Source organism: Asterias amurensis, chromosome 1 (genome assembly GCF_032118995.1).
Source record: "Asterias amurensis chromosome 1, ASM3211899v1".
NCBI classification, from domain to species: domain Eukaryota; kingdom Metazoa; phylum Echinodermata; class Asteroidea; order Forcipulatida; family Asteriidae; genus Asterias; species Asterias amurensis.
Window position 1 is genome coordinate 6,061,542 of NC_092648.1, and position 17,110 is coordinate 6,078,651.

Consider the following 17,110-nt stretch of genomic DNA (forward strand, 5'->3'; position numbering starts at 1 on the left):
GGGTGATTTTGATCAAAATTTACACTGTCGTATGTAAAAGTGTTTGTTTATTCTACATCGACTAAAAAAAGGAATCCTAAAAAAAAATCATTAAGTGAGGAAGGCAATTCCACAGGAAAAAATGCGGCCGGTGTGGTGTTAACGCGGAGCTTGTATTGGAGGCTAGTTGCCTTCCGGGGTTGGCCATATACATGTAGTAGTATAGTAGCCTTTAGTCAAGGCGCACGCGACATCTTTCAGATGTCACACGGCCCCAAAAAATGTCACTACGAAAAAAGACCAGTGCGAGCGGCGTACTTTTTTTTTGTGCGTGACTTTTGGGGAGCTGCCGCCGCGTGCGCCTTGAATAAAGGCTTAGAAGAGAAAGAGACACAGACCCCCAAAACAGTACTCCAGACAGCGTTATACGGACAGCTAAAATCCAAGGTAGGTTGTGCAATTAAAGCCTAATAATATTGTTATGTTACTTGATTAAAGAGTGATTATGTGTAAATAACAAAGATTTTTAAACAGAGACTACGCCTCATCCGCATTGTTTTATGATCAGACAGGCGGCTATTACAGGAAAAACGTACAAATAAAATTGTAGGCCTACTACGCATCCTAATATAAATAACTTGTTTACCTAAAAAAGGGTGGCCCCAGTTTCTAAAATGAAGTACTGAAGTATAACGCGTTATCACCACACCGAATCCCTTTATCTTATTAAGGTATACATAGCTAGCTACTTGTACTAATCTAAGGTAGATGCAAACTTTTTGGAGCATAGATGAGTTTGAGGTGGTTCTACATTCAGTTGCACCAAGATGTTGAAACATTTGACGTCACACTTTGAGGTTCCTAAATAACGCCAAAAAGTGGCCTCTAGCCTACGTCAATCCCCATATCATTCACCTTTCGCACCTTTCGCTTATTTCACATGGAGATACGCACTCTTGTATAATAGAGAGGTTTAGCTGCACGTTACGCGAGCAAAAACGTAAACGTGAACGTCAAAAAAATGTTGTAAAAATCACACGTTTTAAAGGACCACGTTGCCTTGGATCGGACGAGTTGGTCTATAAAAAGCGTTTTGTGACCGTCTGTTATAAAATGCATATGGTTAGAAAGATTATGTAAAAGTAGGATACAATAATCTACACAAGTATGCCTCGAAAGTGCGTGGTTTTCTTTTCACCTCGTCCAATAACACGGTCGGCCATTTATGGGAGTCACAAATTTGACTCCCATAAATGGCCGACCGTGATAGTTCGTGACGTAAAAAGAAAACCGTGCAATTTTGAGTGATACTTGTGCGGATCATTATATTCTACTTTTAAAACATCTTTCTAACCATATATATTTCATAACAAACGGTTTCAAACGCTTTTTAGTGACCAGCTCGTCCAATCCAAGGCAACGTGTTCCTTTAAGCCTTCGTGAAGTAACCATTTTCACGTCAGGTACGTACGTACGTGCAGACGTCATACGTGGACATGAAATAAACCCGAGAAATAAAACCTAGAAATGACACAATTTTGTGGTGTTCACGGTCACGTTTTTGCTCGCGTAACAGCTAAACCTCGCTAATACACTCGTGGACACTACATGGACAACCGAAAGTAAGCTTTCCATATCTGTGTTTTGATTGGTCCGATGCGATGGTTGTCAGCTGCACCCACATCACCTTAGACCAATCAACACAGATATTATGCACAGCTTACGTCACTGCACGTTTACTTTATCCAATCATGGTATCCAATGAAATCACTGGTTCTGAAAAGCATACCTAGTCTGTCTGTATCCTTGCAGATAAAGACAGGGATAAACAATCTTGTCTTATCTTGCCGTTCAGTTTCCAGCTTTCAGTACTTCCACACAACACATGGAGCTCAAACTTTCTGACTTTAGGTCAGTGGTAGACTACAAGGGTTGGCGCACAGTGGAACGGTACGCCTTCAATCCTCGGGACTATCCAGATGATCAGAGCGAACAACAACGCCGGCTTGATTTTTTTCTGGAAAGCATCGTGCCTTCAAAGTTTGAGTGGTGAGAATTAGTAGTCAACCAATTTACTACATTTTATCCCATTCCCTAACATCATTCGCGATTTACTTCAATTACCGTAAAACAAATTGCAAATTGTTATAAGAAATTAATGTTAAAAGGTGCCAAAGTTGTGAAACTCGCATTTAAATGAAATTGTGCGGTAAAAATTTAAAAGATTGAAGCTATATCTAATTGATGTTTTGTATGTTATTTGTTATTCATAAAAGCATGTGCTCTTTTAAATATAACTGTACTTTGCCACTCCTTTGAAATGCCAAGATTTGGGGCTAGGCTTGTCCGAAGGTTGCCACTGAAATGATTTCAGACATTGCATCAATATGTTCAGTTGGTACAAGTCTAACAAGCGTACATATAGGGGTGGGCCAAGGGAAGCAATGACGTCACATCATAGGTCTACCCCATGAATTTTCCAGGCCTGCAGGTGTTGAAGAAGCAAGAGTCTGGTCGCCAGACTATGTTGAAGATGAAGGACTTGGGGATAGAGAAAGCTTGATAACTGACTGGGAAGAATTGAAACTTACACCCAACCGAGTAAACTTCCGCACTATCAAAGAATTGGCTTTGGCTCACAAGTAAGATGAATTCTTATCATAGGCAATTGGTCTCTAAAAGAAAAAATATTATTGCAATCAAAAATTGAAAAAAACCCTGTAATCACCAAAAACTATATAGAGGCCAAGCAAAGATTGAATTGATGTCGTGACGATTGCATGATTAGTTAAAACACTTCTCACAAAATAAACGGTCCTAATAATATTGTGAGATAATAACAATAAAAAGAGAAGAAATGTAACAAACCTAGGAAACCAGATGATAGTTACTTTAGCTAGTGAAATCATCGGGCAGGGGACTTTTTTCTCCTTTTTCTCTCTAAAAAATACTGTCCAGTGTTATTGAAAATGAAAAGTAAAAAAATAATACTAACAATTGATTTAAATGAATTTGAAAATGCTGAATGGTTTGAAAATAAATTATTGTGTGTTGTTCCGCTCTTTCTTACATTAAAGGTGTTTACGGGGTACGTGGCTTCTCTTTTACAAACCGTGTGAAAGAAAAAATCGGGACAAGGAATGGGCGAGAATTGCCAAAGCAACAGCGGAGGGGAAGCTCGGTATCTTCGCTAAAGTGCAGAGAGACATGGGGGTTACACATTACTTTACCAGTGTCTTCAATAGTAATTTCACCAACAAGGAAGAGGTGATGTCTATAGAAAGGAAGATTCGTAGATTTGGTGTGAAGGGCCAGATGGTGTTTAAGCCCAGCGTCTTCACCGTACTACGCATGTTTGGAAATAATGATTGGTCCATGAGTGTGAGTCTGATTTTATCAACTTCTGAAATACAACAAGTAAGAACTTCACAAAGACTTGCTTTTCCACTCCAGGTAAATTGTATCAGTGTTAAGGCTTCAACGTGTGTTCTTAATGAACATCAATAATAACATAATATTATTATGGACTTTATGCATTTGAATCAAAAATATTATCCATTTATTCCGTACTTGCACAAAGGCCGCTCTAGGCCTCCGTAATTAGGGACTTTCCCTAGCGTGTGAAATCCTGATTCGGTTGCGCAGACCGCAGACTACGTAGCCTGTGGCAGTTTTCACCCCACACCCGAGCCTGTTTGCAGTTTTACACTGAATTAACTCAAGTCTGTGCAAACGTCAGGAGTTGTGAGCCCTAGGTAAGAATATGCACAATTGTTGACATGTTTACACAATTCATTGTTCAATATGCTTGCGGGTCACCAAGGGTCAGATAAAAAAAAGATACGAAACGAGCATTAATAGGCATACAATTCGTTTGTTTGTAGTGTGTGCATTTGGAATTTAGACTTAACCCGTGCGTTATCACAGTGTAGTCTTGGTTCCAAGACGTTAGCATTCCATCAACCAAGGAATGAATCACTGCCCATTGTTTGTATGTAGTTCACACCTAATGAATAAATTTAAACAACAGAGGGCGTCACTATCCTTGTTCGATTTCCAGTTCGCGTCTTCAACCATTGGACCAAGACTAGCAATGTAGACGATTGACCCCGAGCCGCGTATTTTCACAAAATACCCCCTTTTTAATATTAAACCCAATTTAGATGATCCGGTCATCATGTAAATGGAGGAATATTAATGTTTACCGTACGAAATAATACCGTCGTATGGTGTTGTGACTGTGAGTATACACTGTATAGTGTTCGTACTTTCTTGTGCAGGTATGGCCATGTGCAGCGCATGTATGTTGAAGTTCTACTACCTCCATGGTTGAAGTAAATACGCATTATTATAAATAACACTGCTGGTACATAATTTATGTAAAAGCTATATTGCTCACGACACTTACATTAACGGTGGGATTCTGTCAGCATCAACACCATGCATGATGCATTATTACCAGGGAAATGGGAATTTTCGTTTCCGGAACACAAGACGGCTTCAGGCTGCATATTGTTTTTACACCGCAGCGAGGGGTTTTAGTAACACTGCCGATTCATGTCTTGAAAAAGCGTTGCAACGTAGTCTCGTCTCAAGACAGGCTCAAGACAGGCAAGGAATAAACCCTTCGCCGAGGTGTAAAAAATACTGCTGCGGCATTGGAATTGTCTATCGCAAGCAACGTCACCAGCCCGAGTTTTTTTACCAAACTGTGAAAATGCATAAATGCAAAAAAAAACCCAGATGGCCACAGTTTGTAACAATGTCACACAACTATTCGAAAATAGTATGATTTTCTTGGATAAAAAGTAACCATCATGGGCGATATTTAATTTTTGCCAAAGTTTGCAAAACATATTTATTAAACTTGGTCAGAGCATCTGTTAACCGGACTGAATGTTGTGATTACATTCAGCCATGCCAACCAGCGCAGCTTGTTTAACAACAAATGAATAGAAATGTCTACATAATACGTCTTTTTAGCACGTCTTTTTAGCGGTACTGGACACCTTTTGTAATGGCAAATATACCAGTATTCTCACTTGGTGTATCCCAACATTATAAAATTTGGGCTCAATTGGTCATCGAATTTGCATGAGAAGAATGACAGAAAACCTCCCTTAGTGCATTACTTTATGTGCTTTCAGATGCCAATCAAAGGTTTCAGCTGAAGTATGTTATTTTTTAGTGAGAAATTGCCGCTTTCTCAAAAACTACGCTACATTAGAGGAAGACGTTTCTCACAATGATTTACACTGTCTATCTATGCTGGTCTCGTCAACGCCTTAGCAACTACTCTTTACTTTCAACAGCTCTCCATTGCTCATTACCAAGTAATTTTTTTTGGCTAACAATTATTTTGAGTAATTACCAATAGTGTTCAGTGCAATTTGGCAGCACGGGGCACTCGTCTTGTCATAGACGCAACCGAAGCTGTCAATTCGAATGTAGCGCCCAAGTCTGGTTTGTCTAGTTACCAGTAAAACACCTCCTGCATATTGCACTGTTTATTACAGAATAGGTTTTTGCTAACAAAACAGTTGCTGGCAGTGTAAGCACTTTATGTAATCCATCATATGCATAAACTGAAAAAGCTGTAGAAGTTTGAGATTGATCGACCATCTGGGTCACAAGAGAATAGTGAAAAACCGATTAAAAATTTGCCATTGCATCGATGCCAAAACAAAAATGAATAAAACGCTCACTGAGCGATAAACTCCAAACGAGAAATTAGATTATTTGTTTCTCATCAAATATGACATTTCAGACAGAAATATTCCAATGGATGCTTTCTACTATCATCATCATTAGACCGTGTAAGTTTTATGTAAATCTTTGATCTTCATGATTTTTGTTTCTTACCAATTTTGTAACGTTCCTTTAACAAACAAATTGTTGATATAAACGCCAACATCCATGATATATGAGTGTCTTGTTTGCGGTGAGTCAACTGTAACTTTCAACTAAAGGAATAAGAAGAAACTATAAATAAATAGTGAACTTGCGGGTACAACCATGTGTAAATCTCTTAGGGTGAGTGTTGGCTCTGAAAAGAGCCGGTTGGGTCTCAACGTTTCGAACAGTATACCCTGCTCGTCTTCAGAAGAAACGAGCAAAGTATAGGCCTACTATTCGAAACGTCGAGACCCAACCGGCTCTTCTCACCAGAGCCAACACTCGCCTTAAGAGATTTACACATGGTTGTACCCGCAACTTTACTATTTATTTATAGTTTCTTCTTATTTCTCCACACCATGCAAAGCTTCAAATAATACTCTCTAGAGGAATCCTCATTAGCGAATCGATTTCAAGTTACAGACTTTTAATTTTAAAGGCAGTGGACACATTGGTAATTGCCAGACTACACTTCACAGTTGTTGTATCTCAACATATGCATAAAATAACAAACCTGTGAAAATTTGAGCTCAATCGGTCGTCGAAGTTGCGAGATAATAATGAAAGAAAAAACACCATTGTCACAAGAAGTTGTGTGCTTTCTGATGCTTGATTTCGAGACCTCAAATTCTAAACTGGAGGTCTCGAAATCAAATTCGTGGAAAATTACTTCTTTCTCAAAAACTACGTCACTTCAGAGGGAGCTGCTTCGCACAATGTTTTATACTACCAACCTCTCCCCATTACTCGTAGTCAAGAAAGGTTTAATGATGATAATTATTTTGAGAAATTACCAATAGTGTCCACTGCCTTTAAAGACTTTTAATTTTAAGAAACTTGATAACACAATGGAACTTTTAGAAATTCTAGTGTTTTCTAGGTTGATCAATAATAGGTAATTAACAATTAGATATGTCAAGTCAATATATAATAAAGAGTATCCTTTCTACTCCAGCTTTTATCCCAGCATCAGTACTTCTACACAATGGATTTCAAACCATCTGACTTTATGTCGTCAGAAAACTACAAGGGTAGTCTGTATGCCTTCAATCCACGGGACTATAAAGATGAGAGCGAACAACAACGACGACTAAAATATTTCTTAGAAAGCATTGTGCCTTCAAAGTTTGAGTGGTGAGATTTAAGTTTAATATCCCATCCACCCCCCATAATTGTTGGGACTAACTTACTTTGTTTTGAATTGTAAATTCCTAAATCAGAAATCAGGAAAGTTAAAAGATGTTAGAGTGGCACATTCCCATTTAAATGAGACTACGGGTGAGAATTTAATGGTTTGAAATTATACAACTAGTTGTTGTACTTGTTATTTATAATAAACCGGTACTCGCTTGACACTAACATGTAAACTGTAGTTGCCATATCCTTGAAATGCCGTGTTTTGGGTCTAGATTTTCCCGAAGTTGCTGTCTGTTCAACATGATCTTATAGCAATTGCAGCAACAGACGTCCAGTTGGGACGAGCCTAAAGGAACACGTTGCCTTGGATCGGTCGAGCTGGTCTTTGAAAAGCGTTTGTAACCGTTTTTTATAAAATGCGTATGGGTAGAAAGATGTTGTAAAAGTAGAATACAATGATCCACACAAACATGCCTCGAAATTGCGTGGTTTTCCTTTTACCTCGTCGACTAACACGTCGGCCATTTATGGGGGTCAAAATTTTGACTCCCATAAATGGCCGACCATGTTAGTTCGCACAGTAGAAGGAAAACCACGCAATTTCGAGGCAAACTTGTGTGGATCATTGTATTCTACTTTTAAAACATCTTTCCAACCATATGCATTTTATAAAAAACGGTTACAAATGCTTTTGTTTTGACCAACTCGTCCGATCCAAGGCAACGTGTTCCTTTAACAGGCCAACCAGGCAACATTACATTTTAGTGAGCTTGTTAAATTAACGGAACCCAAAGGGGAGGGAAGCAATTATGCATTGTCACATATAAAGTATATATACCCTTAAATTGTTTTCTAGGCCTGAAGGTGTTAAAGAAGCAAGAGTTTTGTCGCCAAGCTATGTTGAAGATGAAGGACTTGGGGATAGAGAAAGCTTGATAACTGACTGGGAAGAATTAAAACTTACACCCGACCGAGTAAACTTCCGCACTATCAAAGAATTGGCTTTGGCTCACAAGTAAGTTGAATCAACAAGGGCAAGATCTCTTCTAAAATAAAGACTGGGGAAATAAAACCCCAAAACCTTCCATCGCAAAAAATACTTTTGATTCTTAGCGACGGCACAATTTTTCTCACCTTTGTATCCACAATCTCGATTACCTCATCAACGGCAATAAAGTTATGCTTTTTTATTATGTGTATACATGTTCGCCTCAAACAAGGTTAAACCACTCTTGGTATGGGGCTACAATAAGAATAATTAATTAAGGTAAAAAGAACTCAGGGGAAAGTAGGAATTGATATTCCTCCTAAAACTGTCTAGATTGTTGAGTGGAAGGAAACAGCGGAGGTCTCGAATACAAGTATCTGAAAGCACACAACGTGTGCGATAAGAGTGTTTTTCTTCTTCCATTTATTCTCTCGCAACTTCGACGACCAATTGAGCCCAAATTTTTACATTTTTTATTTTTTTTTTTGCATTATACGTTGGGATACACTAAGTGAGAAGACTGGTCTTTGACAATTACCAAAGGTGACCAGTGCCTTCAAACGTTCACCAAACTGTTAACAGTATAAATATAAAGGGAACAACAAAATTTACTAAAAATGCTGAATGTTCTTAAATTTAAAACACTGCATGTTATTATTTTTTTTACATTGAAGGTGTTTGCGGGGCAAGTGGCTTCTCTTTTACAAACCCTGCGAAAGAAAAAATCAGGACAAGGAATGGGTGAGGATTGCCCAAGCAACAGCGGAGGGGAACCTCGGTATCTTCGCTAAAGTGTCTGTTAAACAGTGGGATGAAAATTACATAACTTGGGTTCACACCAACAATTTCACCAACAAGGAAGAGGTGATGTCTATAGAAAGGAAGATTCGTAGTCTTGGTGTGAAGGGCCAGATGGTGTTTAAGCCCAGCGTCTTCACCGTACTACGTATATTTGCAAATAATGATTGGTCCTTGAATGTGAGCACCTATACATCGTATTGGGAACCTGACGAAGACAGATCCGTGATAAAAGACAAAACCAAGTAAAATCGTTAACTATGAAGCATTCCTCAAAGGTATCTACACAAAAACAAATATCTATTGATGACATAACTTAAACTCAATGTTACCGGGAAAATGTTATTTTGATTAGCAACTACTTCGCACACTTGTGACACAGTTAGCTCATACGGATGCTTTCTTTAGTTGAGACGAGATATCAACGTGTTCCTTTAATTTTGGTTTTACCCATACACACCTACGTCTGTATACTCGGTACTTTCCCTAGCTCTGTGATACAAAAATCACAGGCATATTACTCGGGTGTGATTCGAACCCAAGACCCTTTCAATTCTAGAGCAGTGTCATACCAAGACCACCGAGATTACCCGGTGGCTAGAGGAAGTTCGAATCCTATGTTTAGCAGCGGTACCGAAACCCTGAAGATGGAAATTTGCATCGGGGATATTTTTGGTATATAATTATGCCTAACAGTAATTTTTCATGTTTGTGACCACTTCCAGTCATTTGTTTTCAGAAGATTAATTTTGAACATTTCTTCTCCAACATGAGTTGTGTGAGTGTGCTTAGGGATGTGTTGCTCCCCTCTTACAATGCATATAGAATGCTAAATTCTGTGTTTGCTAAATGCTATTTCTGTGTTTTTAAGTCCAAACAGAGGTATCACTTTCACTTACACATTCTTTCCACGATAGATGTTGTTATGTATTTCTTTTTATCACACGAAAGCAGTAGGATAAAACTATGTGTTTTTGTTTATCATTCAACAACAGTAAGGTCAAACAAACTTTATACACGTATACTTTCACGTAGAGCTGATTATATATCTATGGGATTTCTCAAAATTTGTCATTTGCATATTATTGCATGAATATTATTGTTATTAAAGAAGGGCAATCAGACTTTGGCTTATTTGCACATTCTATTAAATATTGATTAATAATACATTTGTGTTAATGGTTTAATTGTCAAAGAAACTTTGACTTTAAAGGTGCCACAAACTACATATTTATTTCTGTTTTGGAATCTGCCTTTAGTAACATCGGGTTTGAGGCCATCACTGCCTGTCCTGATGCTACAGGTAAAGTTTGCTTTTATTTTTAAAAGTCATAGGTCATAGGTCATAGGTCGTCTATAGAAAACTTGTTATGTTTGTGCTGCTGGCATTATGGGCATGTGCAGTATATGCTTATGTGGGTTTTTGATTATTTTCATGAGGCCCCATTTCAGGAAATCCAGGCTCCCATGATCCCATTAAGTTGTTTGCATTATAATGATTTATAGATTCTCAACAACACATAACATTCAAGCAAAAACCAAATGGGATTTGTGTCGCGCGAACAAATATTACAGGTCAAATGTCACAACAGCGTTATTCACGTTGATATGGTCTATACGATTTATAGACATTTCTTTTGTTGATAAACAAACCGCCTTGGTTGGCATGGTCGGCCGAATGTTAGTAAAACATTAAATCTTAAAAACAGATGTTTTAACCAAATTCAGCATTTTCTGAAAACTTTCAATTAAATAAAATACCTCTCATAATTATTTGTTTTGTTTTTAACAAAATCAACAAATTTGGTTACATTGTTACAAAAAATAGCGTTCTTTTCTTAATCTGCACTAACGGCTTTCCATAGTTTTCCAATCTGGGTTGGCAAAAACTCGGGCTGTGACGTTGCAAAAGAAAGCTCTATTACAACAAAGAGAATTATTATTGCGCAAGCGTTTACTCGATGTTTTCCACGCTGAGTAACCACAGCAACAGCATCTACAGTACAAAAAACACCGTACCCCTATGTGCATACAACTTGGAGCAAAGACGGAGCAAAACTAGTCGCGAGAGATAACTGTAAGTAGTTTATAATATTGTAGTATATATAATAGCGCCCGTTATCTACCAAATGATGCTCAAGGTGCTTGAACAAAAAGAGCCACTTTGAAAGACAGGTTTTTAATTCTTTATTCATGTCACACCAACCGGAAGGCAATCGGAAAAAGGGCTCAGCTGTGAAGTTCATTACGCTCGTTGTCACTCAACTAATTTCAGAAATCGAATTGAAACTTGAAAGCTTCATTTATCAGAACACTTTATAAATATCGGGGCCTAAATTGCAGCAAATAAACTATTTCGAGACGGTTCATATCGTCAGAAGTTCATAAAAAAGAAGAAGCTCTACAACAAACTAGAAATAGGGCCTGTAATGTACCTCGATAAAAGGTACCTTGATAAATGAACTGGGAATGGGGTATTAATCCACACACGTGTATGCTTTACCATTTCATTTAATTTCATTTGCCAGCAAACGTGAAAAAACACGTATTAAAAAATTGCACATCAAAGATTTACAAGAACAAGAAATACAACGGTTATATAATAAGAATACAAGTATGTAAAAATACGGTTAACCATGGTTAACCGTGTTTTTACATATTTGTAAGGGGGTACATTTTACCATGTTTTTGGGAGGTATACTTTACCGCGTCTGTGATGTGGTGTGTATGCTGTACCATGGTTATGAGGGTATATTTTACCACATTTGTGGTGGTACATGCAGGCTGAAAGCATTATTAAGCCTGGATCCTTAAACATACGTGAACATTCATTTGAGTGGTTTAAAATCACTAACTATGCCTACAAGCCCCTTTAAAGACACTACACCTGTGGTAATTGTCAAGGACCTGTACTCTCACTTGGTGTATCCCATCATAAGCATAAAATAACAAGCCTGTGAAAATGTGGGTTCAATTGGTCATCGAAGTTGCGAGAAAATGGTGAAAGAAAAAACACCCTTGTTGGACGAATTTGTGTGCTTTCAGATAGGAATAAAAGACCTCTAGCTATATAAGTCTTTTAATATTTTAGTGAGAAATTACCTCTTTCTCAATAACTACGTTACTTGGGGGCCGTTTCCCACAATGTTTTATACTACCAGCTCTCCAATGCTCGTTACCAAGTCAGTTTTTAAGTTAATATTTGTTTTGAGTAATTACCAAACGTGTACCTTCCCTTTAAAGGCTTGATTTGAAATTGATATTCTCTTTCCAGATTTTCAACAGCGTGTTAATCTATGATGAATTGGAAATCGGAACTTCCGTCTGACTGTGATGAGGATCCAGTCAGTGCCCTGGTTGATGGATTGAACAAACTCACACTGTGAGTCTTTATTTTTAACCTTGAAACAAAAGAAATTCAAAACATGCATCCCTAATTAAAGGAACACGTTGCATTGGATCGGGCGAGTTATATAGTCTAGAAAAGCGTTGGAAACCGTTTGTTGTACAATGCATACGGTTAGAAAGATGATTCAAAGTGGAATATAATGATCCACACAAATAAGCCCCGAAATTGCGTAGTTTTCTTTTGTTTTGCGAACTTACACGGTCGGCCATTTTGTAGCCTTGTCCAAGGCTCTTTACGCAAGCACCGGCCCGCTCTGACTCCACGAAATGCATAGATACTATACCGCACGGCACACAACAGTACTCGATACGCGGGGTCGAAGCATGGCTTTCGAGGTATCAACGAGGTTACAAAACGAGGCCGTGCGGTATAGTATCTATGCATTTCGTGAAGTCAGAGCGGGCCGGTGCTTGCGTAAAGAGCCTTGGACAATCTTTTTAAATTGATGTAATAGTCTGTTGAGGCTGATTAAAGTTTTTTAAATTTCATTGAATTGAATTGAATTGAATTGAATCCCTTGTGAGAGCAGTTCATAAAACCCAAAGGGATGTTTGATTAATGAAGTTTAAATCCATATGTTTGACAACTAATTGGGAATTTGGGATAGAAGGAGAAAATAAATTGCAGATTCCTTCCATGTTAAATGTGTAAATATATTTTAGGGCATGCTTATTTCCAAGAACACGGTTTGCCTGGTACGTCTGCTGCCACCAACGACACAAAAAGTCTCATCATAGATTTCTATGACCTAGACTGGGCCCCTGTCAGTCTTTATCCGCAAGGATAACGAACGGTACCTGCTGTTTAGATCCAGTGGTTCAATTGGATACAATGATATAATTGGATAAATGCAGTGACTAAAAGCTACCGTACCTGGGTTTGTTTTGAATGGTCTGAGGTCACGTCGGACGACCAATCAAAACACAGATATGGAAAGCTTACTTTCGGTTGTCTGTGTGTGTCTACCGTGTGTGGTATACATGTACATGTGTGGTTGTGTGTACATGTGGATGTATTTGCATGTAATGTTGGTGTACAATTTGACTGCGTATCTCTATGGAAGAGAATAGAGGTCAAAGGTGAAGATACACGCCGGTTTGGAGGCCGGTCTCTGGCGTTATTCACAAGCCTCGAAGTGTGACGTCAGATGTTCAGGCTATCTATGATCAAGAGATATTATTACGAATGCCACAATTCAAGTACACAATCTAACAGTTAAAAACTATAACGCGCTATTCTTTAATCTCCCGTCTCGATTTTTCCCCCAGGCCAAATAAAGGCACAGGCTCTAAAACAATCAAAGAGCAAACCGATGGCAACCCACATGCTCTAAGGCAAGAGTCCTTACTGGACGTTCGAGGTAAAGACGTCTCAGAATACACTGAGACGTCTGCAGGATTTGGCTCTGACCGTAATCATCTAGGAGCTTGTGGATGGGGGAACCTGGAACCTGAGGGTTCTGGAGAGCCGCGGGCAGCGATCATGACCCCAAGAACAACCACCCAAAGCAAGAACGAGTTTTCAAACGCCCATCCCGGCACAGGGCAGCAACATGAGGTGTCGAACCCACGTATGGGGGAAGGAAGTCATCTTCAGAAAGGAGAGCTGACTGCCTCCGATCGGAAGTTCGCTGACTCCAAGTTAGCAAATAAAGAGGATTCTTGCCGGTTTGATCCTTCCAAATATGGAGAATTCGAATGGCGTAAAATATTTCAGCAATTTCTAGAGAAAAGTGCACCCTCAAAGACGAGGCGACAGTAAGTATATAGTTTTATCCTGCATGTGACTGTTATCATTAATTACTGTGTTTTAATTAAAGAGAGTATATTGTTAGTTTCTTATTTGTAAAGCTATTTCATGATGAATCATTCTCACAACTTCTTTGCCATGTACATAAATCCGAAAATCGAAAAAATAGAGTCATTGGAAATGTAACTGTTTGTCTTTTTTGCTCATGGAATTAGTAAGATTGTGGTGATGTCTCCAAGCCGTGTTTATATAGAACATGATAAAGAAGGACTTGAAACCGCCTGGAGAAAACTGACTGACTCAAAAGATGCAATCAACTTCAGTAAGATCAAACAGTTAGCAGTTTCTTATGGGTATGTAAGTTTTTCTTTACCTTTAATAGGCCCTTTCACACTGTCCGAAATCTCCGGGGTTGGAACCGGTTCCGAACCGGAGATTTTGTTCAAATCGTTTCACACTGTAAACATTTCAATCCGCCTCCGATTCGGGTAGCATGCTCTAGCCGGATTGAAATCAACCCTGGCAGGGACCAAGGTTGAAAATCTTTGTCCGGATCGAAATGGCTTTGTCGGCGTTCGGTTCACGCATTAGCCGGTTCACGTAGAGACTAGTGTGAATGTTGCTTGTCTCTGATGCGGTGTCGAAAAGAAGCGAGGCTGAATCGAAGGGGACCCAGATAGGTTTCAACGTGGGTCGAAATGGAGGTAGTATGAAAAGGCATTTTTCTATTGATAATACATGTACAAACAAAGATGATGCCATTCAAAGACGAGACTTGAAGGGGGTTTGCTTCTAATATGTCGAAGTTTTGTCTTTAAACACCAAAACGTAAACTTATTTTTTTGCAGAGCAGTCAACATGTTAGTACGGAGCTCCTAAAGGGACAGGTCAAAAAAATTCAAAATTGTAGAAAAATAATGAAATGATTCCGTTCCTCCAAAATAATAAAACTATGTTCCCTCAAAATACCATTTCGTACCCTCACATAAAAATAATGTTTACATAATAATAATAATAATGTTCACATTTTAATTACCTGTTCAATATTTTCGTTACCCGTCCCTTAAGGGGCTTCGCATGTTAGGAACTAGACTTGTAGACAAGTCGTTAATGGTCTGCCGCGGTGAGATAGTCGAGATGTGGCGGTTCTCTCGCGAGATAAACTGCTCCGCGCGAACTGCTGGTTGCCCGACTTCTACTCCCCGTTAAAAATGGGACCGGTAGTCGTGAGAGCAGTAGTCTCGCGGGCCAACAGTCTCGCGAGAATATCGCGGGAAGATTCGGAACGCTATAACCCCGACAGACATTTAACGACTTGTCCACAAGTCTAGTTAGGAACGGACTATACTGCGACAAATTGACTGATACGTTGTATCATAAAGCACTGCATGGTCCACACAATAATCACAAATCGTGTTTATGAATTGTATTTGTTTTCTTTAACGAAGATGTCTGGGCGGTATCTGGCTCCTGTTTGTTCAAACCAGGAGCGTAGACCAAATATGGGAGCAAATTGCTTTGGCAACGGTTGAAGGTAAGCTGGGAACAGGCGCTAAAGTGACATCAATCGATGACAGGCCCGTTAATAATGAAGGAAAACACGTCATCAGTGTGTACACGAAAGACTTCACAGATTACACTGATGTCGTGGCGATAGAACGAAAACTACGTGACATGTATAAGTTGAAACTATTTTTTAAACCAGGTGTTCATGCCGAATTGGGTATAAATGCTGGGAATAAATATGGATTGAGGCCTTCAATCTACGTATCGGAATGGGATACAATGAGAAAGATGTCCAAAATACAAAGCAACATAGACTAGTCACGTTTTCCCGTCATGTCAAAAGTTCTCTTATTCAACTAAGGAGCTTTTCGGTTCACGAGTGAGACCAAGAGATTGTACGCATCATTCATTCCTTGTTAAACATTAAACACAATTCGGAGCTGATTTTAGTTTTTTCGACCATTTTGGATCTGGGTGTGATTTCTCTGATTTAGTCAAACCGATTTCAAAATAAGTACTGAGTGTTTTTATCCGTGGAATAAATCTTCTCAAAGTAACCGTTGTTCATAGAGACAGACTTATCTTTTGTGACTATTGTACTTGATTGTATAACAAAATATAAGAAAACACAGGAAAAACAACAGTTCAATTGTCTAGAAGTCCTACGAATTCCTTCAACAAAAGATTATTTTGCAAGTTTCACAGTTTCTGCCCGCTGGCCTGCTGTTTTTATAAAGGAACTGAACGAAGCACGAGTAATTAGTAATAACCTAATATATTTAATGGAAGCTAACTAGATGAAGACGATGTTGTAAATCATACTTTCAGCGGTTTGTAGTTATTAAAGTTATGTTTAAGGATTTTTTCGTGATAGCAAACAACTTGATATATTAAAAGAATGCACAGGTTAGTTTAGTAAAAAGTAAAAGTGTGATGAATTTTGAATCAAAGCTTAGGCCTACTGCTAATTTTGACAAAAAGCATTAGTTTGCCGGGACATTGTAATCAAACGGTTTTATGATACGCTGCTGGTAAACAAAATTAGAATTGAAAAATAACTTGTTATCCATTGGTTTTCTTTTAGTCATTGGATATTTTGTTTGTTGTACTTGAAACAATATAGGGCCTATGTGTATTTCTTAATGTTTTTTTTGTTATAATTTATTTTATTTTATGAAAAGCTCTGTATTTTAAACACACATTTTTGCTGCGACGAATCAATATTTTTACATACCCATGGGCTTTTTTTTTTACGGCGATAGAAAGATTTGTTAAATGACTTTGGTAACCGATATAAGGCGCCGTTGTTCTTTACTGGTACGTAGTCGCACTGATACAAAAGTCAAGGATGTAAAAATGCATACTTTTTTGGATTATTTTATCTGATTAAGAATTTGGTGTCAATCATGTTTTCATTTCTGGTATGTAAATTAATTGTACACATTTATACAAATATTCACTATATGTTATTTTCAATCTTCAGCTCTTCATACGTGAGATTGGTAATTAATCAGTGTGGAGCGTAGTTACTTTAGCTGGTTAGACGATGGGGTCTATTTGTTGCATCCTTTTGCTGTGTTGGTCTCTAAAAGTTGGCATGTTTGACAAACGATGAGAGAGTGCCCGTAGGGGAGGAGGAAGCGAGTGAA

The 17,110-nt window shown here is 38.4% G+C and overlaps 3 protein-coding genes across 6 annotated transcripts in view; all 3 read left to right on the forward strand.

The window, feature by feature from the left end:
• Nucleotides 1-112: 112 nt before the first annotated feature.
• LOC139944043 (uncharacterized) lies at nt 113-9,940 on the forward strand. 3 transcript variants are annotated; one of them, XM_071940995.1, is made up of 7 exons: nt 113-426; nt 1,835-2,028; nt 2,463-2,621; nt 3,057-3,432; nt 6,830-7,008; nt 7,868-8,026; nt 8,674-9,940. In XM_071940995.1, exons 1-7 carry the CDS (start codon nt 241-243, stop codon nt 9,044-9,046), a joined length of 1,626 nt encoding a protein of 541 aa, XP_071797096.1. In that variant the 5' UTR covers nt 113-240; the 3' UTR covers nt 9,047-9,940. The 3 variants fall into 3 exon arrangements, with proteins under 3 accessions (XP_071797096.1, XP_071797103.1, XP_071797111.1); XM_071941002.1 differs by having other exon boundaries at nt 3,057-3,360; nt 8,674-9,939; XM_071941010.1 differs by lacking the exon at nt 2,463-2,621.
• The window catches only part of LOC139944083 (UPF0696 protein C11orf68 homolog), a 39,982-nt gene continuing 26,329 nt past the window's right edge, over nt 3,458-17,110 (forward strand). The window contains exon 1 of one of the 2 annotated variants that reach the window (XM_071941049.1): nt 3,458-3,734. The gene's annotated coding sequence lies outside the window, so the exon portion shown is untranslated. Of the gene's footprint in view, nt 3,735-10,378; nt 10,875-17,110 lie in introns of those variants that run through there. The other variant, XM_071941054.1, reaches the window with a different exon arrangement.
• On the forward strand, nt 8,844-15,992 carry LOC139944074 (uncharacterized). The gene is made up of 5 exons (XM_071941032.1): nt 8,844-8,863; nt 12,072-12,179; nt 13,475-13,963; nt 14,171-14,308; nt 15,404-15,992. Exons 2-5 carry the CDS (start codon nt 12,094-12,096, stop codon nt 15,777-15,779), a joined length of 1,089 nt encoding a protein of 362 aa, XP_071797133.1. The 5' UTR covers nt 8,844-8,863; nt 12,072-12,093; the 3' UTR covers nt 15,780-15,992.

What these genes read in the sequence shown, in the direction of transcription:
- LOC139944043 (XM_071940995.1), top strand. Translation starts at nt 241, where the DNA reads ATGTCACACGGCCCCAAAAAATGTCACTACGAAAAAAGACCAGTGCGA. An exon ending in GTGCCTTCAAAGTTTGAGTG is followed by an intron (nt 2,029 to 2,462) that starts GTGAGAATTAGT and finishes TGAATTTTCCAG; the next exon opens with GCCTGCAGGTGTTGAAGAAG. An exon ending in GAATTGGCTTTGGCTCACAA is followed by an intron (nt 8,027 to 8,673) that starts GTAAGTTGAATC and finishes TTTACATTGAAG; the next exon opens with GTGTTTGCGGGGCAAGTGGC.
- LOC139944074 (XM_071941032.1), top strand. Translation starts at nt 12,094, where the DNA reads ATGATGAATTGGAAATCGGAACTTCCGTCTGACTGTGATGAGGATCCA. An exon ending in GGATTGAACAAACTCACACT is followed by an intron (nt 12,180 to 13,474) that starts GTGAGTCTTTAT and finishes TTTTTCCCCCAG; the next exon opens with GCCAAATAAAGGCACAGGCT. An exon ending in CCCTCAAAGACGAGGCGACA is followed by an intron (nt 13,964 to 14,170) that starts GTAAGTATATAG and finishes TCATGGAATTAG; the next exon opens with TAAGATTGTGGTGATGTCTC.